The 25,764-nt window shown below is 54.9% G+C and overlaps 1 protein-coding gene across 2 annotated transcripts in view; it reads left to right on the forward strand.

Annotated features, from left to right (window-relative positions):
- Positions 1 to 25,764, forward strand: part of ZFPM1 (zinc finger protein, FOG family member 1) — a 124,745-nt gene that overhangs the window by 47,587 nt on the left and 51,394 nt on the right. For both annotated transcript variants that reach the window (XM_039503780.1, XM_039503779.1), the window contains exons 2-3: positions 6,162 to 6,293; positions 11,687 to 11,782. In XM_039503780.1, the coding sequence (XP_039359714.1) occupies positions 6,162 to 6,293; positions 11,687 to 11,782 (228 nt within the window). The remainder of the gene's footprint in view (positions 1 to 6,161; positions 6,294 to 11,686; positions 11,783 to 25,764) is intronic.

The raw sequence follows: 25,764 nt of genomic DNA on the forward strand, positions 1-25,764 counted from the left end.
TTTAAAAAAGAAATCCTTCCTTGTTATCATTAAAAAAAAAAAGAGAGAGAGAGAGAAAGAGAAGGAGGGAGGGGGGATGGAGAATAGTTAATCGTCTAAGCGGAGTATCTTGGAACGGAGCATTTTTTGGCTCATCACCTCTCTGTAAAGCCAGCCTCAGTAATTCAGTTTTAAAGCATGAAAAAAGGGAGTTGATGAAATTCCACTATCAGCACTGAACCAATATGCAAAATATCTCGCCGAAAATCAAATAGCTATTATGTTTTCATTTCCATTTCAGCGTATTTGCTTAATGAAGAATAGACAGATCAGGCAAGCTGAGGGAGTCTGCGTGAGGTGATAACTGTGCAAGGCTTCCAGCAATCCCAGAGAAATGACGCTCCACTCACTGCTTCGGTTTTTTTTTTTTTTTTTTAAATATCCAGTAGCTCATTTAACCCGCGCAGCTGGGAACATTGTTGCTCCTGGCACATTGCAGCCAGAGCGAGGGGTGCAAAGTTGCAAGTGTGGGGGTGCGAGGGGATGTTGGCGAGCGTATCCCCAAGCCAGATGGGGCACGATAGCTTGACCTTGTGTGCCAAGAATGTGGGGCTGTGGTGGTGGCACTGTAAAGCATCACTGATGGAGATACAAAAATATTTTAGCTCCAGCCCCTGCCTGGCCCTGCACTTTCTCCTGGGCACAGCAGAGATGGGAGTCAGTTTTCCTTGGACGCCTGCACATGCATTATCTGGGTGCACAGGCCCCTGGATTGAACCCCAGGATCCTGAGTGCTAGCTACTGAGTGGATGACTTTACTCTCCCTGAAATGTGGCCGTGTCTTGGCCCGGCCCAGGGACACACGACTGAGACACCCATTGCATTCCATGACGCTGTACGCAGTAGGGGCGTCCTCAAACCCCTGCTGTGATCCTGGGTCCCGTTGTGCCAGAGCTGAACTATTTAATGCTCGGCATCAATCCAGAAAGGCTTGGTGCCTTGGTGTCTGAGAAGCGCCTTTTCCACTGGAAGAGGATCTCATGATGGAGAGAGATGGACCTAAAGTTCAACAAGACCCCCACATGGGTGGGGGGCCCTCCACCCCTCCGTTCCTTTGTGAGAGTGAATTTGGTGCTGATAGGTGCCAAACTGACATCCCTGGAGACCAGGATCCATTTGTTCTCAGAACACACACTCTACATGCAGCGACACTACAACCTACCTCCACACTGCCCCACAGATGGGCCCTGGAGTTGGATGGGGATGTTCCATGGCTCAGTCAGTCTTTGGGGTCTCTCTTTAAACAGGGGCCTAGCTGTGAGGATGATGATGCCACTTACAATGTTAGTGTCCATCTCCTGGTGATGCAGCTGGATGCCTAATCCTGGTCTGGAGCCTGGTGGTAGAAGGGGTCCGGTCCCTTTTTCAATCTAACGAGCCATCCAGCTTTTGCCTCTCATCAGGATTAATGAGCCTGATTCAGAATAAGGAGTGGAAGGGCCCAGTATAATCCATCTGGCAAGAGGGGTTCAGGGAAGCCCTGTCTGTTCTGTCAGGCTGGATTAATATTATTTTGTATTATGGTAACACCCAGAGGCCCAGGTCGAGATCGGGGCTGCGTTGCAATAGGAGCTGTCAAAACCCCGAGTGACAGTCCAGCTAGGAGGGCGAGGATTCTCTGAACAGGATTCCTGCCCTTTGCTGGGGCCCAGAATTGCTGCTGGGTGACGTCTGAGGGTGAGGCTGGGTGGTCAGTGCCGAGTACAAGCAGCCCTGGGCTACCTTGGGCACGACAGTGACAACTGAACAGATAGAGGCCAAGTGTGCGTGTGCCTATGTCTGTGCTACGAGCTAGGGGTGTGATTTCCCTGCTCGTGTCTGCATGCTCGTGCTAGCTCAATGGGTAGAAACAACAGCGGGAGCACGGAGAGGGGGCATGGCTGAGCCGTGCAGAGTGTGCACCCACTGGAAACCAGCTCAGCCGTGTTTCTGCTCCCCCTACCCGTGTTACTGCGGCTATGCTGCTCTTTGTACTCAGGTTAGCTCCAAGAGAGCTAGCGGGAGTATGCGTCCAGGAGCAGGGGAACCACACCCCTAGCTTGTAGCGTGTACGTCGCTTGTGTCCCGTCTGCCCCATCTGTTCTCCTCTGGCGAGGACTGGCCTTTCCTGCCCACAGAGGGGGATGGAAGAGAGGGGAAGGAGGAGAGAATCGGGTTAACTTTATCAGACGCCCAAGAGCCGTGAAGGCGTGAAAGAAAAAATTAGCCTAACAATGTTTCATTTACCGCGAGAGAAACGATTTGTTAGCTGGCAATTGTTTCTGAATATTATCAGAGTCTTTTTAATTGTGCTGGAACTGAAATTAGCAGAATTAGAATAAATTGCCTTCCCTTCTCCGGCAGCCTCTTTATTCACGCTTATTGTTGTCTGCTTTGTATAGATTATGGGCCCTTTGTTCTCCCGGTGTAAATAGACATGCCTGGAGTCACAGAGAGTGGCTGAGGTCTGGAGAAATGCGCTGTGCGGTTTTATTCCCCTTCCCCTTTTTGGCGGGAGCTGCTTGCCATATTTGGGGGCCGGAGGTTCCAGGCCTGGTTAGGCTTGGAGGATGTGATGGTCTGTTCCCGGGGAATCGGTTTGATTGTGTTTTTGTGTTTGATCTCTCTCTGCGCTGGAGAGCTCATTACCACGGCAGCGTTCCCTTACGCGGCTCCGTCATTAGAAGCAGGCTTCTCTTTTCTTCTTTCAGTGTCTACGGTTCATTTCTGAACCTGGTTGGTTCGGTCACTGCACAGACTGCTGTGGCCTCGGCACACTGACGTGTGGGGTAACGCAGACTGCACATTTGATCAGCCAGTTGAAAGCGGTCTAATGAGTGGATGACCTGCCAGGCAGTGCCTCCTGGGTATGGTGGGACTCATTCTGCTACTCCTGCATACGGTGGAAGTCCCCTTTCAGCTGCATGGTGTGTGGGGGGGGGGTTCAGTCGTGCAGTGGTTTTCAACCTTTTTTCATTTGTGAACCCCCTTAAAAATTTTCAAATGGAGATGCAGAACATAGAGCAGCCAGACTGGGTCAGACCAGAGGTCCATCCAGCCCAGCATCCTGTCTTCCGACAGTGGCCAACGCCAGGCGCCCCAGAGGGAAAGGGAAAGGGAAAGGGGTGCAGACCCCTTTGGAAATGTTAAAGCTTGTCTGCGGACCCCAGGCTGAATACCACTGCACTAGCACATCCAAACCTCTCCACGTGGGCCCCAGGCTCCCGGGCCAGCTCTGCCGTGAGCTGGGAGAGACAGCATTCTGGGGAACAGCGTGCAAACGACTGGGCCAGCAGTCCTATTCGGGAATTCCTGTCTCCAGCGCTAGCAGCATTTGACTTGCCCTGAGTTAGACGTGCCTGTCGCAACCACTTGCCGTGGCCGTGTCAGCTACGAACCAAGTGGTTTCCGAGAGGAGGCCGACTAATCCCTGAGGGGCTGGTCCTGCTGGAGCTAGTCTGTGTGGCACAGCCACGTGGCTGCACAGTGGAACTGAAGTTAGAAACATAACGCAACCCACACTCCGATCCGGGGGCTGCAAGGGCAAAGCCGCCTCCAGTTCTGGGGTGAGCTCGGCGTATGTGTGACCCACTGAGGTGTGTGTGTTCCGTGTCCCCTCCTGGTGCCCGATCAGCAGAGGATGGGAGTTCACCACCCTCGCTAGAAAGCTTGGCTTGTCAGCTCCAGCTATAGCAGCTCACCCTCCTAGCTCTGGAGGCCTCTGCTTCAAGCCCCATTGTGTCTGCCAGGATGGCATCATTGCATAGACACATGGCCCAGCCGTGTTAGACTCTGCTCCAAGGAATTCAGCCTGTCTTCGTTTATGATTGCACAGAAAATGAGGGCAGAGAATGTCCTTCACACCTTGAGGAGCCCAGTCCTTTAAGGAGCCAGCGTCGTTCTCCCTTGATTTGCCATTCCGTGGCTTAGCTGTCGGTCAAATGGGATGATGACGATGATAATCCAGAAGAATGTTTTAAACCTGAATTCACTGATGTCTGTAAAGGGCTTTAAGGTCCTCCGGAAGATGCTATGGAAAAACACAATGTGTAGTAGCAGCTTCCAGAAGCTGGGAATGGGCGACAGGGGATGGATCACGTGATGATTCCCTGTTCTGTTCATTCCCTCTGGGGCACCTGGCATTGGCCACTGTCAGGAGACAGGATCCTGGGCTAGATGGACCTTTACGTGTTTGCAAACATTTCAGTATCGCCCCATGCGGCCTGCGGCCTTGCCAGTGAGATGAAGGCAGCCTCACCCCAGAGTAAAGTGAGTGGGGAAAGCTTCCTTCAACCCCTGCCCCCCGCCCAACTTCCCAAGGGGCATGTCAAAATAATCCTCTCTCTCCTCTGCCCCCCGCCCCTCTCCCCATGGGCCCCAGACGCCAGCGCAGGAATCAGTCTGGTTGCTCCGATCCCTACGGACATTGTGAAACAAGGGCTTTGCGAGTGCTGAGAGAAGCCCGTTCCATTGTCCCGGTCTGCCTGGTGCCCAGCTGCGGGAGTTCATGCCGTCTCATGGGTGGCTCCTTGGGATCTCTGTGAAACAAGTGGAGAGGGCTTGGGCCCAGTTCCCTGCATGCCTTAACATGGCGAGAGAGATCCTCGCTGCTGGGCCCCGTGTTAGCAATGTGAGACCAAAGCGCTTGCCGGATGGGTGGGAGGCAAACCACCCAGGTGAAGCCACGGTGCCCCTGGGACTTCTCACTCTGGATGGGCGGGGCTGGGGGGGAAGGGACCCCTCTCCTTTCTGTCCCACCAGGTAGGAAGTAGAACAGCCCCCTGCCCGAGATAACTGAGCTCCCCACCTCCAGGAGCAGATAGGTTCAAACAAGCTGTGTGATTAGGAGTAGAACCTAGAAGGAACTAAAAGCAGCTCCTATCTAGCCATGGCCTCCGCCCCTCTTCTTTTCCTGCCTTACTGGTTTCTTTCAGACCCCCCCACCCCACCCCGGCTCTGAGCTGTCCAGATCGCTCTCCGCCGAGCAGGTGGCATGTTTGGAGAGCACCGTTTACAAGGCACAGAGACATTTGTAGCCTTAATATATTTCCTTCAATAACCAATAACGTGTGTCTGCAGTGGTCAGCAGAGCTTATAAAAGTGACAATAAAACTAGCCGGGCTTTGTGTTGGCTGGCGCGGGATGAGCCTGCTAGCCTGGGCCTGGGGGGGGGCCTCTGGAGGGGCTGGGGCTGAGCTGTACCCGGGTCCCTTTGTTAGGTCAGTGAAGGAAATGGCCTTCACCCTGGGTGCTGCGATGCGAGTGCCCTGGAGACCCTCCCCTGGGCATTGTGCATTTCTGGGGGGCTGCTTGCAGACTCTGCCTACGAGTCAGGGCTGCCCGTGCTCTGATCAGTGCTGAGCGTGGAAAACACTGGAGTCCGCCCTGGGAAGCGCTTCTCAGCTGTTGAATTCCTCTTGCACTTAGAGCTGAGTGAATCAGAGCTGGTAAAAACCCTGCTCCTGCTCCCCCCGAAAAAATCCACCCTGGCACTCAGTGTCTCTCGCCCCGCCATAGTAATGGACTGGTTCATGGGGAGGAACTGTTGCTAGTCTATCAGGACGCCCTCAGTGTTCTCTGTGATTGGAGTGTGTGGCTTTGAAATCCGTGTTCTTGCAGGTAGGGTTTTTGGAAGGACCCATTCCATCTGCCCAGGAGAGGGTGGGGGTGGGGGTGGGTGTGGGTTGGGGAGGAAGGGTATCTAACATCTGGAGTGCTGTGTGTCACTGGAGCATCTTCCTTATGCTCCTAGCAGGAAGGAGAGGACAAAGGAACAGATCTCTTCGAAATTAGCATGTGTCTGTTCGTCTGCTGCTTTCCCTGGAAGTGGAAGAGGTGGGAAACCTTGGGAAGGAAACACTTCTTGGGGGGCGGGGGGGGCTCTCCAAGCCCTGACGAGAACAAGGCACTTTATCAGCCTTGTGCTGTGAAATGCCCCCCTGTGGAGAGGGCTCCTTGACTATGGATGATTCAGAGTTTGCAACAGGTGGCTTCTCATCTTCCCTCCCAGGCAAAGGAAGGGTGAGAATCTGCCTGATGGAAACTGCTAACCAGGCCTTTGCGCCGGGCGCCTGCCTGGACGTATGGCCCGAGGGCTCTGCCTTCTCGTCACTTACCTGTCCGACTCCTCTTGTGTTTTGAAGGTTCCTTTGGGGAGATGGAGGAAGGTGATGACGTCCCGGCAGAGGAGAATAGCCAAGCTGAGAGAGAGGGTGCAGCATCAGCCCAAAATGGATCTGCAGAGTGTGATGGCTCAAGTCCTCCTGGCGGTGAAGGTAAGTCCCGTTCTGGTGGCTTGTGGCTGTGGAGTTACTGCGCCGCTTGCTTGGGCTCTCGTGTAAAGCCGCATATGGTGAGAGAAGCTCCCTGCCCGAGGGAGTCAATGGCCTTCTACTTAGTGGGGGAGCAGGGGCGGTAAGGAAAGCAGCAGAAGTGCAAGCCCACCAGGTCGCCCCCTGGCCAGCGTGCCTCAACTCTGCTCCGGAGACAATGCCCGGATTGCTTCTTCTCCGAGGCCTGTCCATGGCCTGGCCTCTACGGCCCCTTCGAGAACACTAGTGATTATCCAGTGTGCCCCGGAGCGGGGGCTTACCAGGGTGGGGTGTTAGGTGAACCAGGTGGAGTCACTCACAGAGGTCCTGGCAGCTCTGTATTTGAGGAGCTGGAGTTCCTCTTGGCTCTCCAGTGGTTGGATCTGCCTTTGTGGGAGGGCTGGCTCCCCCGGCCTTTATCGTGCCACAGAAATGATGTGGGAAAGAGGAGCGTTGTGGTCTGAGCATGGGCTGCTCCTGGACTTGCTGTGGCTGAAGAGCGGCCAGCCTTGCCCCTCGCCGGGGCTGTATCTGAGATCCACTTTCCCCTGTCCATCAGGTGTCTGGGGTGGGCTCTGTTCTGGGGAGTGCGAGAGGTTGTGATGCATCAAAAAAGCAGGTTGATGTTTGGCTTAGTTGCTCGTGGGGGCTTTTTCCTGCTCGGTCCTCCCCCAGGGCCTCCTGCCTCAGGTGGGGAGCAGCAGTCGGGCATGGGTAGCACAACCCACTCTGTTGTTACAAGACTGGCAGAACGATGCCATCACGACTGTCACCTGCAAATCCAAATCCCTGCAAGCGCCATGCTCGGCCCATCCCTGACCCGCTCCCATCTGGCTCCGCGTAAGGAGACTCCTCCCTGGTGTCAGGGGAGCTGCTGGCTGGGTCCATGGCTCCGTGACCACCGTCTCCCTCCGGGCCTCTGCCCTTGCAGGGTGCAACCATGGTGTGTGTTCGGCTCCCTGATTGGCGATCAGCCTGGGAGGAGCAACCTCCGTGGGGCCTGAGATCTGGCGAAAGGCACCCAGGCCTCCACCTTGAAATGCTTCCTAACCTGACCCTCCCGTCAGAAGGTGCCCTGGCACAGTAATTCTGACTTTGGTCCAGCCGGTGCCCCTTTGCCCCAACTTCCACCAGTGCAGCCAGTGGAAGGAGGAGATGGTCTCTTCCTCTGGTCACTGTAGGGCCGTTTCTTGACCTGTCTCGCTCTGAGCGGCCCCTTTGCTTGGCAATCTGGTGGAGGCACACTGAGCTTGTATGGGGAGCTGGAAGCAGGCGCGTGGAAACTTGGTGTGATACTGACATGGGGCTGACTGCTAATGAATTGGCCTCCTGGCTGTGTCCATCCGGTGCAGTGATCTGAGGACAGCCGCCCCTGGAGTGCACGAACCCAGCGTAGGGGTATGTCTGCAAGGGGGCGGGCGGATGCAGGAGTGGGGGATCTGGCTAGTAGGTACAGGGCTCCATTGCATTAAATGCGCCAGTGCAATCTGGTGACATTGGTTACCAGGTACAAAGTGACCCATAAAGTGGAGCCAGCCTGCAACCGCTAAGGATCGTGGGACAGGGTCGTGGATAGCTGGCTCTCTCCCCAGTGGAAATGTGCACATGATGTTGCACGGCTGTCATGGTGATGTCACTGGAGGAAGTTGCCCCGGTTAGGCATGGATCCAGTGGCATGATGCTTGCTACCTTGTCTTTTGCTTCCTGTCCAAACAATCTTGCAGCATCCCTGGCTGGCACGCAGCAATAATCGGCAGCCGCACTGCACCCCAGCCTGGGAGGTGACTGCATTTCAGTGCCGGCACAAAGCGATCCTAGCTCTGGGGAGGGGGTGCGAAGTGTAATCAGTTAATGTTTGCAGTGCCCTTTGAGATCAGTGGTGCCAGGTGGTGATAATCAGTCCAGTCGTGCCCCGGTGTGAGGGGTACCCGAGTCTTAGCTCTGATGCACATTTTGGAGAGGGTTAGTTTCTTTCCCGTGCTGGAGCTGAAACACCCGCACCGCGCACGGGATGGGAGGATCATACACACACCCTTTCCTGTGCCGGACCCCACCAGGTGGCTCTGGCAGTCAGCATCAGCACAGGGAGATTGCGGAATCTATTTCCTAGCAGGAACCCACCCTCCGTCAAAGTCCGAGACCTGCCATGATAGCAAAGGTTTCCGGAGATCGATGCCACTGGAAGATTCTGGCCTCTGACTTGGCAGTCAATAAACTGGAGCACTTGCCCCCTAGATAAAGGGAAGGAAAACTCCCCGGGGGAGGAGGCCTTGAGCAAAGGGAGCAGAATGTTAATCTCCCGATAATCTTCCCCGATAAGGGGCAGCTAGCATGGTGGGAGCGCATGAGTTCCTCCAAGCCAGAGTCTCGTCCATGACCCTCTGTATCTCCTGCCCCACCCTGTCCCCACTGAATGGGGCCTTGGGTCATCCGCCAAGCGCGATGGCTGTTGAGGTGGTCGGGGGGGGGGGGCGAGGGGCGTTGAAGGAGGCTCCTTTTGAGAAGTGGTTTGTTGCTGGCAGACTTTGCTCCCCGCTGGGCTGGGCTGACAGAGGAAGCGAGTGGCTCTTTATCTGATTGGGGAGCTCAATGCAGTCCCGAGGTTGGGGGGTTAGGGAGCTGGAAACTCAGCCGGAGAGCTGCACCTGGCACTAGGCTGCTTTGATAAAAAGGTGATAGTGCAGATAATGCCGAGCAGCAATAACGGCCGCGAAAGCTTTCAGCGAGATGGATAAAAATCAATATGCCAGGCACTTTGATTTATAGCCAAAAATAATAGGACTTTTATACCCGGTGATTGATTTATTTGATGTTAATCATCCCGCTTATCACCTGTATTAATATCGCCAATGCCGGTGACGTCACCCAGGGCGTTCTTTATGGCGCCTATCGATTTGGGCTTTGCAATGGTTATCCGCCCTGGACGTGAAGACAAACATGCACTTTGGGCGCTAATCTGTCGCACTGTCATATGCAGATAGGCTTATCGGCACCATCTTTAACAGCAGTTAATGGAGAAAATAATTGTTATCAAGTTGCTATGTAGACGCCACAAATAGAGCCATGCCGGGAGCTGTATTTCAACAGGCTCCCTGACCTGGGGCCCTTGGTGGGATGGAAAGGTAAGGAGGTGCCTTCCCACAGGTTCCCTCAGGCTTCTGAATGTTAATGAGAACTTCCAAGTCCGTAGCGAAGGAGAAAGGGGTTTATGTCTCCAGATGCTCACCTGCCTGCTTAAATGCTCCTCTGGCCTGACTTGAAATTTACAAAAACCAGCACTCAGCCAATCCCCCTCTGTAGCAGAGTGAAGACTCCCTGGCGCAGCGCCTCCTGCTGGTCATCTTGGGAATTAACTCTTGTCCAGCCCAGAGCGTCCTCTGCAGACCAGTGTCTCGCCTGCCTTAGGGCCCCGTGTCCCTCCCAGACGCCGGGGCTCCTCCACCTCAGGGCTCTGCCCTCCGCAGTACCCCCACTCTGGGTCTCCCCTCCCCGGGGAACCCCCAACCCTCTATCCCCGCCTTGCCTCAGTGGCTGCTGCCAATCGGGGCAGACTGCAGTCCGTAATGGTCACTCATCACTGGACCAGCTGCCTCTGCCTATCCCCAGGCTACACCTCTGTAGCCCCAGTACCTGCTTCGGGCCTTATCCAAGGCTCTCCAGCTCCTCCTGCCTTTCCCCGGCACTGCTCTGTTTCCGGTACCCTGCTCCCAGGCAGCCGAGTCCACAGCTAGAGAGAGAGTCTGACCCAGCTCCTCCCTGAGCCCTCATACCAGGGCCAGGGGCACCTGATCGGGGCGTGGCCCCAGCTGTGGCTGCTTCCCTTTACTCTCAGGAGCGGGGTAACCGCCCCGCTACACGGTCCGTTAGCTGAAGGCCTTGCTCCCCCCCGGTGAGTGTTGTGCGATATCCCTCTGCTTGGGGCAGATGGCTGGAGACCGAGGGTCAGGTGTTGGCCGTGTGCCATTGCACAGTTGCGTTAGTGGGCAGTATCTCGCTGGTTGCACGTGTGCAACTGATCACCATTCCCGGCGCATGTTTTGCTGATACAATTCTAAAAATCTGCCCCGAGTTGCTCTTAAAGCTACAAATGCCAACTCTTCCCGCCTTGCTGCTCCCACCTCCACCTCCACCCCCAGGCGCATCCCTTCTCGCTTTCTCCCGTGTTGGCAATGCTCTGCTCTGCGTCTACGGTGAAGTTTCCTTGCATGCGTGGATAATACGAGTCCATTCCAGGTCCTTTCCCAGTCGATCTGCCAGTGCACCTCAGTTGCCCAACCCCCCCTTGTTACTCTAATCCTATCTCCCAGGCCCCTGCTCACCACACCGCTTTGCCAGTACTCCTCTGACCTGGGTCCAGCTCTCCGTTGCGTTCTAGCCATAAGGCCCCATTTCGCTTGCCCCATTCACAACAATGCTGCTACGTCAGTGGCTGCTGCCCCTGCAGGACTCTCCCGGTACACCGGAGTCTTGACCTGGGGCACATCCGCTGTTCAGCTACCAGCCCCGTCAATTTGCACAGCAGCGGGTTGTGTATGGACTAATACCGCCTTGAGAAGGGTGTCAAAAAGGCTGCTGTTCACTTGTTCACAGCTAGGAACCCAGGAGTCCTGGATGGAAAGGCTCCCTCCTGCTCACGTGCACTGGGGATGTCTGCAGAGAAGACAGGAAGGATTGGGGTTCCTGGCTTGGCATTTTATTAGTATTGGCAGTATCGTAATGCCTAGGAGATCCCCATGGATCAGGCGCTAGGTGCTTTACAAACCCAGAAGAAAACCACAGTCCCTGCCCAAGCAGCTTCCAATCCAAGTACCAGGCAAGAGGCGACTGATGGAGATGGGCCAATGGGGGAGCACGAGGAGGCCAGAATGACAGGCTGTGGGCTCAGCGCACCAGCTGCCTTGGTTAGTTGTCAGGCTTGGTTAGTTGTAGGCTTCGCTGCAGGGAGCCGAGGCTGGAGGAGGGATTTGAAGGGCGAGGATGAGGTGGCTTTGCAAGTGTTTACAGGAAGCTCTCCCCAAGCACGGAGAGCAGCCTGGGAGAAAGAACGGAGGGGCTCGTTTGAGAAGGTAGCAACTGGCCAATGGAGGCTGGCGTTGTGGGCTGATGGGGCTTGAGCTTCGAGGTTTTGGAAGTGAACGCGAGAGGAGTAGGGTGGGGAAAGGCCTGCAAACGGGCTGTGGAACTCTACTCCGCGAAGAACATCCTAGGGCGTTGCTTGCTATTGTCTCCCGTTTGTGGTGGCCCTTTTCCGGTGGGTTTTTGGGCTGGCAGAGGAGTCCCCAGCACGGTGGGAAGTTGTATCCGACGTTCCTTTTAAGCTTGTACGACACGGTAACAGGCCGTTTCTTCCATTCCAGAAGCAGAGTCCAAAGAAGCCTCGGAAAGTCCGAAGGAGTCAAAAAAGGAGGAGCCTGGAGAAAATCCGCAGGAGCCGAACCCATGGACTGGGCCAGGTAAATCCCCCCCGTCCCCAAAACGTGTCCTCTGCCCCATCCTGAACCCTGCGGGGGCACCCTGCATCCTAAAGGAGGGAGGGCTCAGCAGCGTGTATCTCCGTGCTGTCCCCGCTGAGAAGCATGGCTTACACTGGCTTCCCGCTGAAAAATGCCATGGCTGGACCTGGGATGGAGGCAGAGGCCATCCTGGCTTCCGGGTTTGATGGCTTTGACTTTTCTCTCTTGCTGCTCATTGTCTCTGGGCTCTTCATTGGTTGGCCGGTCATGTATGACCAGGCAGATACGAATGTCTTGAATGTCAGTGTCTTCCCAGGCCATTTGCCTTTCAAAGGGCTCCGTGGAGGCGGCTGGGAGCAGCTTGGCCATTTTGAGAAGAATGGGCCCCAATGTCTCAGGAGGTCTGTTCCCACAGTGACACTGGGGCGATAGCTGGAGGGGGTGGGGAAGCAGGTGAGCTGTCTCCTGAAGTCAGCAAGGAGACCTGACTAATGTTACACGGGGAGGAAGCCCCACCCCCGCAACACAAACAGATGTAGGAGTGAGTGGGGCAAGTTACAAACGACTTGAATGTGGGCGTTGAGGGAAATCCGGCGTCAATGGTGTGTTTAGCCACTGTAGGCAGCAGAGCCTCGGGATCCGAGCACCCCAAACTTCCTGCATCTGAAGGAGGGGAGAGGGTTGGACTCTGAATCCCAGATCCGAATGCCACATTTGTCCCCCCGATATTCCCAAATTCCAAGGCCAGAAGGGACCCCTGTGAGGATGTAGTCCGATCTCCTGCAGAACGCAGGCCAGAGAACAAAGGAAGCGCAGGCGGTGGCCGAAGCCTGGGATTGAAACAGGAGCTGCATTCGCTCCCCTGTTCTGTACCTTCAACTCATCTGTGGTGTGGCTTGGAGGCTTTGTTGCCTCAAAACAGGTGCCATTGATCCTAAAAGAGGCCCAGAGCAGGGTAACAATGGAGATCGGGGTCTAGTAGGACTCGTGTGTGATTGAATATTACAAACCTCAGGATTTAGCCAGGAGAAAGGAAAGAGCTGGAGGGGACACGGGTCCTGGCCCTGGCCCTTAACAGAAGAGTATGGGGTCGTTTGATGACATGGTGAAGGACAGTATATTTACCACTAATAGGACTAGATGTAAACTTCAGCCAACCTGTGGAACTCACTGTTGCAGGAGAGCAGGGACCAGTACTGCAGCTGCATTTCTTTCAAAAGGGCTTGAATAGCTTTTAATTGTTTGTTTATTTGTATTAACGTAGTGGCTGGGTTATAACTGCATGCTAATATCACGCTGAAGATGCTTGGATCTCCATTCTTCAGGGTGAGAGCTAGGTAGCATGTGGTGTCAGGAAGGAGGAGTTATTGATATACAGTGTGGTAAGGTGATCCAGGGATAACGTTTTTCCCTTCCTCTGGAAAAAACCATCCGGCGCTGACCGCTATGTGATTGCATTTGCAATACCAGCTCTGGCCATTGGTCTACGTTCCTACACAGTCACAGTGGGGCTTTGATAGCATCATGGCAACCACAAGAAGAGAGCTAGAGTGGTTAGTGATGTTATCAAAACCCCAAGAAGTGTCTATAGCTGTATATCGCCGTCTTCCTGTCTTGTCATCTCTGTGTTTTGAGTCTGAGTGTCTTTGCGTGACGGCTGCCAGACAGTACAGTGCTGTGCACGCTATCTGGGTCCTTGGTGGACCTATCGCTGCGGTATCTAGAAACCAAAAGGAAGACACAGTCTTTTCCCAAGGAGCTTACAGGCTTGTCTTGGTAACGTTTGGCCATGGTGCTCAGGCAAACGGTTCCTCCCCCTGACCCCCCAAATCTGGGCGAGGATCGCTGTAGACCTGAAACGTTAACAGACGTGCAGCATGTGTGGATATCCTCCTTGCAACCAAGAGGTGTGTCTTTGCTCCCCCCATGGACTGAGGCAGGGGAAAAGACCTAGCTTCGAAAGACCTAGGTGAAAGTTGGTGCGGGTGGCTGTAGTTCATCCATTGAACGAGATGGTCCCTGTGTTTCCATGTCCTGAGTTCCTATCCTACCATTGAGCTGTCCTCTTTGTAGGCCAGTTTAGGTCTCCCTTATACTCCCCCGTGCGTCTGGGCACTGCTGGCAGTGGTGTCACACTCCTATCTAGCGGAGCTGGGTGGGGGAACCACTGCAGAAAGAGAGACGTTGGGGTTGGGTTTTTAAACAAGGAGAACTGGGTTTCCCTCCCCGCTCGGCTTGAGCCCTCGTTGCATGCTGGGAAGGCGTGACCTTGAGGCTCGATTGCTGTCGGTTTGACTTTGGATCCCTGACCCTCTGGGGAGAAGGGCCTGTGAATCCCTTGGCTGTGTCGCTCTGCCTGCGTGTGCCTTATTAACTGGGCCCTTCCTCCCTTCCCTAAGTGCCACCCATGGCAAAGACCAGCTGCTGAAGGAATGGCCTCCAGCCCTGGCTTAGGGCTGCCTAGCTAAGGGACAGATTGGAGATTGTCCCGGCTCTGCTATCGAAGCAGCATGGGAAACACCGAGTGCCAAGGCACATGTGCAGCTCCCATGACCCCGTCGCCAGCGGCTTTGCCTCATCTGGTGAAATACCCACTGGCGACAGGCCCCGTGGCACTGAGCAGGCCCTATGCCAGGGCTAGCCCTGCCCATCCCCTCCCAGGGGCAGACGCTCCCCTTGGCGCAAAGCGACCAGGAGTGTGAGTGGGGTGTGGAGGGGCTGTGCCAAGAGTGGGGATCAGTCCTGCCACCTTCCCTCTGGGGCCGTGCCCATTGGGGATGGGAAGGGCCTGGCAGAGCGCTGGGCCCGTCTCTTGGCTGGGGCAGGAGAGTTAACCAGCCTCCTCCCCAGCATGAATCTCTCTGCTGTTTGCTGCTGATACTGTCAGTGGTCCCCTCCCTGCCCCCCTTCCCCCGTTTAAACTCATCAAGGAAGGGAAATGTGCTCCAGTTGATATCCCTGGCCCTTCCTGGATGCGTTGGCAGGAAGTATCTGTGCGGCTTCCACTTCGCCAATCTCCTCTTTATCTGCTCCCTCCCACCCCGGCCCTTTGCCCTAGTGACCATGGAGGGGGGCGGAGGAGAGGTGACGTGATGTGTTCTTTCCCTCCGACCTCTCATCCTCATTAGCCTAATTGCTAATAAGCAGCCTCAGCCCGGGCAGCTCTGCCTCTTCCTTTTGCAGCACTGCTTCCAGCCAAGCAGCGTCCCCGCTTCCTAGCCCCCATGTTCAGAGCTCTCCTCTGGCTCACTGGTCGCCTGGTGGAATGAATTGGGGGGGGCAGGTCAAGAGGTTGGGGGGTGAAGCAGCCTGATCAGGACACCTCCAAGCCAGGGAATAAAAAGCAAAGTATTCCTATTCCCCCCCATCCCAGCAGTCGGCAGTGCCGGGGAGATAATTAAGGGGTTGGATACTTAATTTAATTAGATTATTGTCATAGTATTTTCCATCTCACTGCTCAGCACCCCTTAGGAAGCTGGGAGGTCAAATCTCCCAGATAATTTTCCTCCACAGCATGCCATGGGCAACCTGGTAGGGTTACCCGCGAGTGCCATCCTGGGAATGCTGTTTTGCGACGAGGTTGCTGGCTGGTGCTGAGCCGCTCACCTTGGGTTTGTTTTTGTAGGGTTGCTTATGAGTCCTGAGCAGAGTGCCCTGGCTTGTTGGCAGAACTGGGGGCTCAGAGCCGTGTGTGCACGCGCAAACTTGCGGTTAGCGGCTAGAGCGCTTGTTACTTTTGTGCTGGGAGGAGAGCGATCCACAGTGTGATGGGGCTGCCTGTACTGGCACGGGACGGACCGAATGACCCAGGAAATCCCGTCTAGTTCTGTGTCCCTAATTACGCTGCGTACAAACTGATCGTTCCAGCATCCCTGCCTCTGTCACTCTCCAGCTGCCTGAGAGGCCGAAGCAGCAGTGAAATAGAACAGACCCTGCGCCGCCCCAGCTGTCCCTGCGTGTCGTCTTTCAATCGGCTGAAGGTGTGCGGGGAAAGTTGTGCCGCTTTTTCTTCTCCCTTCCCCGCCTCGCCAGAGTGAGTTATTTGCATTCTTTATGTAAAAGAGATTTTATTATCGCCTTCTCCCAGCCCATCTCTATTCTGGTAATTGGAGTGATATTAATTTCTGTGTGGCTGGGAGTTGATGGCAGTCCGGCGATGCTGGAGCGATAGGGTGTTCCTTTCGTGCTAACCGCCGCGATAGGCCGTCTATCAGCCTCCGTGCAGGCACTGCACTTATCAGGAATAGAACTGGCAAAAAGGGAAACTTTGAGCAGCCTGAATTTTCTTTTTATCTGGCAGGATCCGCCATATGTCAGCAATGGCAGCTGTGAAGATGCAGTGTGGAGGGTGGGGGGGGAGCGGCTCTGCTCCCAGACGCTTTTCTTTGTGCCTCTCTGGATCTCGCTTCTAATCTGCTCCGGTGAACTTCCTTTGGGGATTGTGGGGCTTGGCGGGGGAGGGGCTAGGTGTCTCTCTGTATTGCCTGGAGCTACCCCGGGAGACTTGCTGTCGCAGCATCACTTCCCCTCTGGGATCCTCTCCAAGGAGGGGGGCAAAGAGGCTAGGTAGCTCGCCGCCGTCATGCCCCACTTGCTGATCTCTCAGCCGCCTCTCGGTGACAGAGGAGGCGCTGCCTGCGATGCTAAGTTCTGGGGGACGGCCGGTGTATGAATTTATTTTGAAGGAGGCCGTGTAACGGAATGACTCCTTTAAAGGAGATGCTGTCGGGTGACTCCACATTGCTGACTGCGACCGAGCTTCGCTTGGGAAGCCCCCGAAGAACCAGTCTATTTCCAGGATTGTTTTAAACATACCAGTTCATGGCTTGTGTAACTTGGGGGGCTGGAGGGAAGCAACACGTTTTTGTAGGGCCTACAGAAGTGGCTTCCACTTTGCTCTGGGCACAAGCAGCTGGCTGACGAGGCATCCACGTTTTAAGCAGTGGCCCCCTTGTGTAGGATCATGGAATCCTGCTGAGATGGGCCCCGGGTGAGGAAAAGGGCTGGTTCTGTGCCGCCTGGTGATTGGCCACTGATGTGGGGAAGAGCTGGCTTGGCCCTGCTGCGTCCATGTTGGGAGTGTCTCAACTCCACTCCTTGGGCTGGCTCGACCTTGCTGCCTGAGCCCCATCTGCCTGAGATGATCCCGTTCATAAACGTATCAAACTCCATCATCAAGCGGGGGGGGGGGGGTGTTTGGGAGGCTGTTCCAGAACCTCCCTCCTCTGATGGTTAGAAGCCTTCTAATTTCCTGCCTACGTTTATTCATGGCCAGTTTATCCCCATTTGTTCTTGTGCCAACATTGTCCTTTAGCTTCCGGGGTTGTTCCTCTCCCTAGTGTTACCCCTGCTGTGTTTACAGAGCGCAATCTGATCCCCTTTGCGTCTGGCTGGGCTAAATAAGCTAAGCCCTCTTAGCGTACGTCTAGGCCACAAAAACACACCTGCAGCGACTGAGTCTCCGAGCCCAGGCCTGCAGACTCAGGCTTGCACTAGCGCAGTGGTTCTCAAACTAGGGCTGCCGCTCGTTCAGGGAAAGCCCCTGGCAGGCCGAGCCGGTTTGTTTACCTGTCGCGTCCACAGGTTCGGCTGATCACAGCTCCCAGGGGCCGTGGTTCGCCGCTTCATGCCAATGGCGGCTGCAGGAAGCGGCGCAGGCCAAGGGACGTGCTGGCTGCCCTTTCTGCAGCCCCCATTGGCCTGGAGCAGCGAACCACGGCCAGTGGGAGCCGCAATCGGCCGGACCTGCTGACGTGGCAGGTAAACAAACCGGCCCGGCCCGCCAGGGGCTTTCCCTGAACGAGCAGCGGCCCTAGTTTGAGAACCACTGTGCTAGAGCATGAAAAATAGCTGGGTCAGTGTTCCTGCTTCGGCTCCGAAGCCTGACGAGGGGGTGGATCTCAGAGCCCAAGCGGGAACATCTATCCGGCTATTTTTAGTGCCATTGCATGAGCCCTGCAACCCCAAGTCTGTAGACCTGGGCTCTGAGACTCGCTACTGTGGGGTGGTTTTGCAGTGTAGACGTACCCAAAGTCTCCTCCCCTAAGATCGGCTCTCCGTACCCCTGGTCACCCTAGCAGCCCTTCTCTGCCCCTGCTCCAGTGTGCATTCCCCTTTCCTGAACGTGGCTGGCCGGATTAGCACACGTTTTCCACCTGAGGGATGGATTTAAAGCCCTGGCTCCCGGAGAGAAGTAAAACCCTAAATATCACCAGACTTAGTGATAGAATCGCGCGAGTGGGCAACTCTGTGCTCCAGCCGCATCAGGGTGGATTCTCCCCCACAGCCGTTCAAGGGTCCCGGAGCTTCCATTTGAAGGGGCCGTGTCAATGCTTTGGATCACTTAGTGTGAAAGCGATTGAAACACCCAGCGTGCTTCCCCCTGCTGGTGTTTCTCTCTTTGCTCCACACCTGAAGCCAGACTGGTCCGTTTCCCTTCCTGGTCCTGGTGCACTAGCACAACTGTTTCCAGCCCTGCAGGGGTTAAGCTTGCTAGTGTCCCTTTAGCTTCTCCCCTTCCCCCTCTGCCACCTGCTCATCTGGCTCCATTTTTGTTTGTCTATGAAGCAGAGCAGCTGCCAGCAGAGGGGAAACCTGGGACCTGACCTGGTGCAGCTGCCTCTGAAGTCTATAGAAGTTCCCCAATGAGACCTCACAGGATCAGGCCCATCTATCCCCTTCCGCACGTGATCCGGCAGGTTCCTTTCTTGCTGGCCTCCCTTCTGCTGGGGAGGAAAGGCCCCCTTCCCTCCCACAACACACACCCTCAGCGGTGGCTGGCAGGGGTGTAGATTTTTCCTTCTTGCTGGCAGGCTGATCCAGGGCCCATTCCTTGGACTCAGGTGGGCATGCTCCGGATGGTCAGTTTCTTATGGCTCTAGGGACCTGGGGCTCTTCCGTGAGCCTAGATCTTCCCTGTTCTTCATTCCTCTGTGTCTAGGCAGTGCCCATCTCCCATGCCCCCATTTGGATTTCTCCCATTCTGCGCCTCCAGTCTCCTTTCTGGTGTGCCCCTGGCTGTTTCATTTCTCTAACCCGGTAGCAAGTTGGATCCCCCCCCTCCCATCCACTTCCCCGGGGCTGATGGAGCGCCCAGCGCTGGGCTGTAGAGTTCCCTGTGCGTTGGGGGGACCCCTGCACATGTCTCCGTGGTAATCTCTCGCACGGGCTGTGTGACGTGCTGACTGAGTGTGAAAGGCAGGGGAGAAGGAATATTTTTATCTTTGAAATGACCTTGTTCGCTGGAGGTGGCTGGCTGCTTAAAATTCTGATATGCAAATAGCTGATAGCTATAATCTATAATCCTCAACTTGGGAGCGTTTACAGAGGTACGGTGCCGTTTAATTTTCCTCCTGGTTTGTAGGCTGGCTCTTGCGCTGACCCCAGTGCTACCTACTCAAGTCCTGACAGGCCAGCCAGTTTGTTGCCCATTTCAAAAAGAGACCCTCCTCCTTCATGGTGGGAGGATCCTGCTAGGAGGAGGGGGGCAGGAAAGTGGCTCCTACCCAGGATGGGCAAGTGCCTTCACAAATTGCTGCCTTTGATCACTAAGGCTTAGCTTCTAGCCAATCCTGGGAGAGAATAAGGTGCATGGGTCTGTTTTATGCTGATTTCAGATTCCAAAGGATCAGATGCTCTCACCCTTCCCTTCCCTTCCTTCCTACCCTGGTCCTCTGAGGCACCATGCCCAAGACTGCCCCCTTGCAGAGGCTGTTTTTTTAAATTCCTTAATACCCCAGAAGGAGGCACCATTCAGAGATTTGAGGTGCTGGAGACACAACCCCATCTCTTAGGCTTTATCTCAGTTGTGCATGTATATTTCAGCATGAACGCAGCAGGTTGGGGTTCCACTGGGGCTCGGCCAGCGGTTCAGGGATGGAGATGCAGTCCTCATGCATCCATAGCTGTAGCTAGATGCTAATCCAGGCCCTGCATCCAGTTGGCCGGAATGTGAAACCCTTCTGGTTCTGGGAGATCCGGTGCACTAGTGATCAGACCCCAGAGTAGGCCAGCCTGTGAGCATCTCATCCCTTTCCTTGGTCCGTGAGCACGTACTATAATATTATGGAGCACCATTGGTGACTCCATAATCAGCGGTGTAGCTAGCTTTAGACCTCCATTCTCACTGCTCCCAGCTTCCTTAAATCTTTGACTGTTTGTGATTGGCGAAGAATAGTGCACACACCCAGTTTTTGTCACCCAGTCCTCTACCAGCTTCTAGTCTTTTCATCTCCACCTGTCCTCCTTTGTCTTCCAATCTCTTCTCTCTTTGGGGCTGGAGCTGCCACTTACTGGGGCGGAGTTTTTTCACTGATTCTCGTCCCTTCCCCCTAACATTTGGTTAATCTGGGTTGTAATCTAATCTGAATGAGATACTTGTCAGAAATGGCATTGTTCTGCCACAGAGCGCGGGTAGCTGTACCTCACTGTAACCGATGATATCTGTTACTTTAGTCTAAAAAACAAATGCAATTCCTAGACCAAACCCTTCAAGATAGGTGTAAATTCACATCCCTGATTGCAACGAAAAGCCTCACTGGCAAATTGCTAGTCATTGCAGGGCATTCGTGGTTTTTAAATTGCCACAAACACCCTTACTCTGACTCTGTAACGTCCTCTGGCTCCTCCACCCTGCGTATAGCAGTTGTAATAGCCCCAGATGACCTTCCCCTTCACCTTTTGATGTAGACTGGGTACCACACGAGACTAATTACCCAATTCCCTTCCTGCAAGGATTCAGAAACTCCACTGTGAGGTTGCTTCTAGAACCAAACCTCCAGGTACCTGTCTCGGGGGAAGTGGGTGAGAGTTAAGGTTGTTTATGGAACAGTAGCTATGAGTTTATTTGGTGGTCGGTTTGGTTCTCCAGCGTTTGGCTAGGATTCTGGTATCTCCGAAACGCTCCGCTAGCCTCTTTCTGTAGCCGGTGTGCTTCTGCACCGCCACAGCAGCAGAGTTCTTAGCTAAGTAACTTGTCTGGGAATGGCTGGTGCGTCTGGGGGAAAACAACCAGAGCATCTGGTTCAGGCATCAAGGTTGGGGAGAAGTGATAAGTTCTTCCCCTCATGCATCACCGGGCTATGCTCTTTATTGGCAACCTTCTGCAACCCAGGCTAGCTCAGTGTTGGAGTATGGTAGATTTACTGTAGCAATGGCTCTGCTGCCCTACTCAGGTCTGGTCTGTATCGACTGAACTAAAGACTGCCAAGCCATAATAGTGATTTAGGGACGGTGAGTGTCTCGGCGATTGCAAGGGCTCTATAATTAGCCTGGACAGCAGAGCGACGGCCGCGTACGATCCCTTGCTGCACTGGCGCTTGGCTAAACGGACGCTGTTGCCATAAGTCGTACTGGGAAACCCCAAATTCCTACTGGAGTTACTGAAATTGCTTTAGACCACACTGATTAAACTGCACAGGCAAACCGTGCAATGGAAGTGTGTGCGTGGAGTTACCAGAGATGCACATGCAGCCTGGGTAGCTGCATGTCCAAATGGCGAGGGAGCTACCTAATTGGCTCTTTGCCGCCTCGGGTACGCACCCTGTCTACCCAGCCCTGGTAGCTGCTATCTGCACATGCAAATGCGTTCACTTTTGAAACCCCGCCCCTTAATCTCTCGAAATCCTTCCACGTTTAACTTGTGCTTGCAAACGTTTTCTTTTTAAAAATTTTTGCAGGGTGCTCGGCTTGGACTGTGAAACTAAGCTCCTTGCTGCTTGTGCCGTGGTGTGAGGGGGATGACATTCCCTGCCCCCCACACCATCTCCCCTCCACTAGCCCCACATTATTTTCAGTTCCACTTTTAAAATCTCAAATGCACTATTTATGTAGGGGAGGGGTTTACAGACCTTTTCCCTCCCCCCCCTTTTTTTTAAATGCTCTAAATCTGAGTCTTAAATTTTTCCGTAGTGTTTCTTTAAGGGAGGGGGAATTTAGTTCCTCTCAAGACAGGCCTCTGTTTGCTCCTTAGCCCCCCATGGCAAGCTCTCTCAGCTGGGCGGTGAGTAATCTGAATGGCAAGCCGGCCCCTCTTCGGGCGGGGGGCGCTGGGGAAGTGTGTCTAGCGGTGCAGATGAGAAATAGGGGAGGGAGATCGAAGCGTGCTAATGTCCCAGCTCGCTGTCTCCCAGGTGTTGAGTGGAGTCATCCCGTAGCCCAGACTCTAGCTCCAAGTCTCTCCAACAGCTGGACAGTAGAGGGAGAGGCCTCTGGGAAGTGGAACCATATTGACTAATGTTCTGCCATCTTCACTGGCTTCCTGAGTTTTGTGCGCTCTTCCCTGTCTCCTTTGCTCCTTCCCCAGGTGTGGCTGGAAGGAGAGGCCGGGACAGGCTCCTCCTGCCCTCTCAGCTGCAGAGGGGCCGGGCAGCAGCTAGGAGGGAATCTTCCTGATCCAGCCCCCAGCAGAGCATCTTCTGGCTTGAGAGGTGGCTGGAGGGCGGGACGAGGGTGGAGATCGGCATCTGGTCGGGGCCCACGTGGAGCAGGCAGAGGGGTGGGAGAAGAGGGAGGGGCAGCCAGTTGCCATAAGCCTGAGGTCTCTTTCGAGCCCGCCTGAGGCCTGGCAGGTGCACTTCTCGGAGCAAGCGCCGGAGATGATGCTCTCCCCGGCCTGCAGGGAAATTCCCAAACAACTTTGTTACAGAAAAGCAGCAGAAGAAAATTCCCAGGATGGGATCAACTCAGAGCTCCCTTTGATTATTTAAATTACAGTAACCTGCCGAGGTCAGGGTCCCATTCCGCTGGGTGCTGTATGTATAAATAGTGAGAGACAGTCCCTGCCCCAAAAGGTATGTCTACTGCAGAGTTATCTTGGGAGATCTTTCTTTCTCTGGGGTAGCCTAGCCCGGGTCTAAGCAGTCACACCGCAAACCCCTACCCAAATTACTCTGTCCCCCCTGGTACTGAGCTCCACCGTGCGTGCCACTGGGACTTCTGGGGGCATATCCTGTGGTGCTTTCTGCTGCAATAAATGTGGGAATTTTGGTAATAAAAAAAAAAAAAAAAAAAAAAAAAAAAGAAAGCAATGGCACACCCCTTTCTTGCACTGCCTGGGGTGTCCTCGTGGCCCCCTGCTGCTGCAATGCTCTGAGCCCAGCACAGGAGCGATTCATTCAAGCTATTACGGGACCGTCTCCGATGCAGGGCCGATCGATACGCCATCCTTCCGCTGAATAATGGGTGCTCTCTGCAGCTAGATCAAGCCACCTGCCCATTCACATGCACAGCCTCTCGGCCCTCACAAATACCAATCAGCCCTGTAAAAAGGGAGAAGTAATTGAAAACCTCCTCCCCCGCCGAGCTGTAACTCTGCCCTTTATGGGCGCTTGTCTTTCAGTTTGGTCCCCATCAAAGATTTAAGTATCTCTGCCGCCTATGGGGCCTTTTAACACTGGCTCGTTTATTTGGTTTCATTTGCCTCTGTCCCTGGGTGCACAGTAAAGGTTATTCACTGTTAGTTATAGAGAGTTGGGGTGGCACGTTCCCCAGTGCAGCTGCCCTGAGAGTCCCTCAGCTAGGAGCCAGCCGGCGCGGCTCGTTTCCAGCTGCCAGAATTTATTTCTGCCTCCCAAAGATTGACCTGGAATTAGCAGGTCTGTGTGAGAACTTTCAGGCAGAAGGTTGGAAATGCAGCCACTTCTGGGGTGGAACACGGGAGCGATTTGGAAGTGCACCGCGACGCAGTGGAACGGCACAGGGCAGGAAGTGAAGGAGAAGATTGTATCAGACTGAACGTGCAAGCAGACAGAGTGGGGTTGGGGTGGGAAAGCAGGGTCTGTGAAAACTGCCACAATGGTAGGTAGGTATTTGTGGCTCAGTTTTCCATCTCACGTGGAAGCAAGCCCCTGCCATGCTGTGGTACTCTGCTTGCCAGGCTAGGGTCTTTAGATCAGCATGGACCAGAGCAGGCTGCCCCCTACCCCCACTGAATCAGAGAAGTTTCCTTCATCTCTTTGAAAGGCTCCCAGTGACCCAGCCCAACCCCGGTTAGCTTCTGTTCTTAGGCCAGTCCCATCCGGACGATTAGAGGAGGGTTTGTCCTTCGCAGTGCCAGCTTCTTGGCTGGGTGGGGAGGTAGCCCCGAGAGCCATCCCATTTCTGTGCCCGCTGGAAGCCCGTGTCTCTCAGGTGGCACGGAGCATGGCGGTGCCCAATCCCCACTGGGCTGGGATGTTCTGACGTCTCCGAGCAGCCCCAAAGCTGGTGGGGACCAGTGGCAGGGGACGCCGGCTGCTCCCAGAAGGGGGTTTGACTCCATGTAGCCCAGGGGCTCTCAAAGCACAGGTCTGAACGGCAGCTACTAGCCCGGGGAAGCTAGCCTGGGCCCAGCTTGTGCAGTGTCGACGTCCCGTCTGAGGCCGGGACAAGGCTAGCGCCATGGGGCTGAGGGAGGGGCACAAGCAGGGGAGTCGCCCAGCTCACTCGGCAAAGGGCAGCCCTTGGCTGGCGGGTAGCTGCTGTGGGCGGTGACCGGCCTACAGCCAGTGATCCTGAGCAGCCTCGCTGGAGCACTTTAGCCGTCAAGCCCCCTGCCCCTGTAGTGTCCTGTCCTCTCCTGCTGCCTTCCCTTTCCTTTCGCTGCGGGCTGTGTCTAAAGCGGTGGCTCTCGTCCACCCCCTCCCTGGATTCATTCCTGCTGCCCTGTGCCCAGCCCCATGCAATACCAATCCCTCAGCCCTGCTACGTCACCTCTTTATCACAGGATCGCCAAGCCCTTGCCAGACGCGGCCGAGCCTCACCCCACCAACCAGGGCATAATAGCCTCCCATTGCAGGGCCGGTAAATAAAAAGAATCAACAGGTGGTGACTTGGTATGCATCAGGGAGCGGGTGGGAACCGTTGCTAGGAATGGAACCCAGGAGTCCTGCCTGGCTCCTAGACCCCTGCTCTAACCCCTGAACCCCACTGCCTTCAGCACAGAGCAGTGGACGTGTGTGTGTTTGGGGGGGGGGTAAATAGCCACGTTCCCATTTATAGAACCCCTAAATGTGGGAAGGTCTGATCCCTCCCGCCCCAATGAAGCTTCCCCGTTCCCTATAGCACCCTGGTCCCTCGCTGTGTGTGAAGGGTGGGGTCACTTGTCACTAATTAAAACTGCAAACTCTTCCCCCCCCACCCCTTTTTCTCCACTCTCTTGTTCAGTTGTGTTTATCTGCACTGTGACTCCTGTCTGTATAATCTCTCTCAGCCTGGAGTCTGTGTGCAAACCTCAAGGTTTATTATCGGGCCAAGCAGGACCCAGGGAGGCGGGACGGCCTGTGCTGACGGACAGGGCCGGGAGAGATCCTCCCGATTAGTGTGTGTGTGTGTGTGTGTGTTTTCCCTTCTCTTTGGTATGTGTGGGTGGGAAAAATTATTCCAGCTATTTTCCTTTATCGCTTTGAGCTGAGTTTTACACCAACTCGTTCTATTTGTTTTAGATTAACTGGCTTTGGGGGCAGGGGGAGGCAGCACCTGATCCTCTGGAACTCGCCTGGATCCAACAAGCACATGGGCCACATGCAGCCCTCCACCCGTGGCCTCTGGCACCCTGGTGTGTCCCCTGCACCGTTGATAACTCTGCTTGCTGCTCTGGCTCTGTGCTGGTGACTCAGCAGGGGGCACTTGTGTGTCTGATCCTAGTCCAGCACTAGGGGGCGCTGTGCAGCTGGAGGTGCGCTCCTTCACCTGAGTTCCCAGCCCCTGCAGGATCATGAAAGACCCCCAAGGCACATCGGTGTTTAGCCCCATTAACCTGACTCAGTCCCAGCCCTGGTCATTACATTCACCTTCTATGATCTGAGCCAGAGCTGCTAAACCTCCCCCTTGGCAGCGTCCAGCCCTGAACTGTTGTGTAGTGTGGCTGCGCTCTGTGAAGCAGCTGCCACGTTCCAACCCAGAGGTGGCTGCAAAGCTGTGATGGGTGAGATGTTTGTGGGGCACTTTGGAGGTGCGGGGGGGGGGAATGACAGAGATGATGCGGGAGCTGGGGGGTGAACCAA

Source organism: Mauremys reevesii, linkage group 16 (assembly GCF_016161935.1).
Source record: "Mauremys reevesii isolate NIE-2019 linkage group 16, ASM1616193v1, whole genome shotgun sequence".
NCBI lineage: Eukaryota > Metazoa > Chordata > Testudines > Geoemydidae > Mauremys > Mauremys reevesii.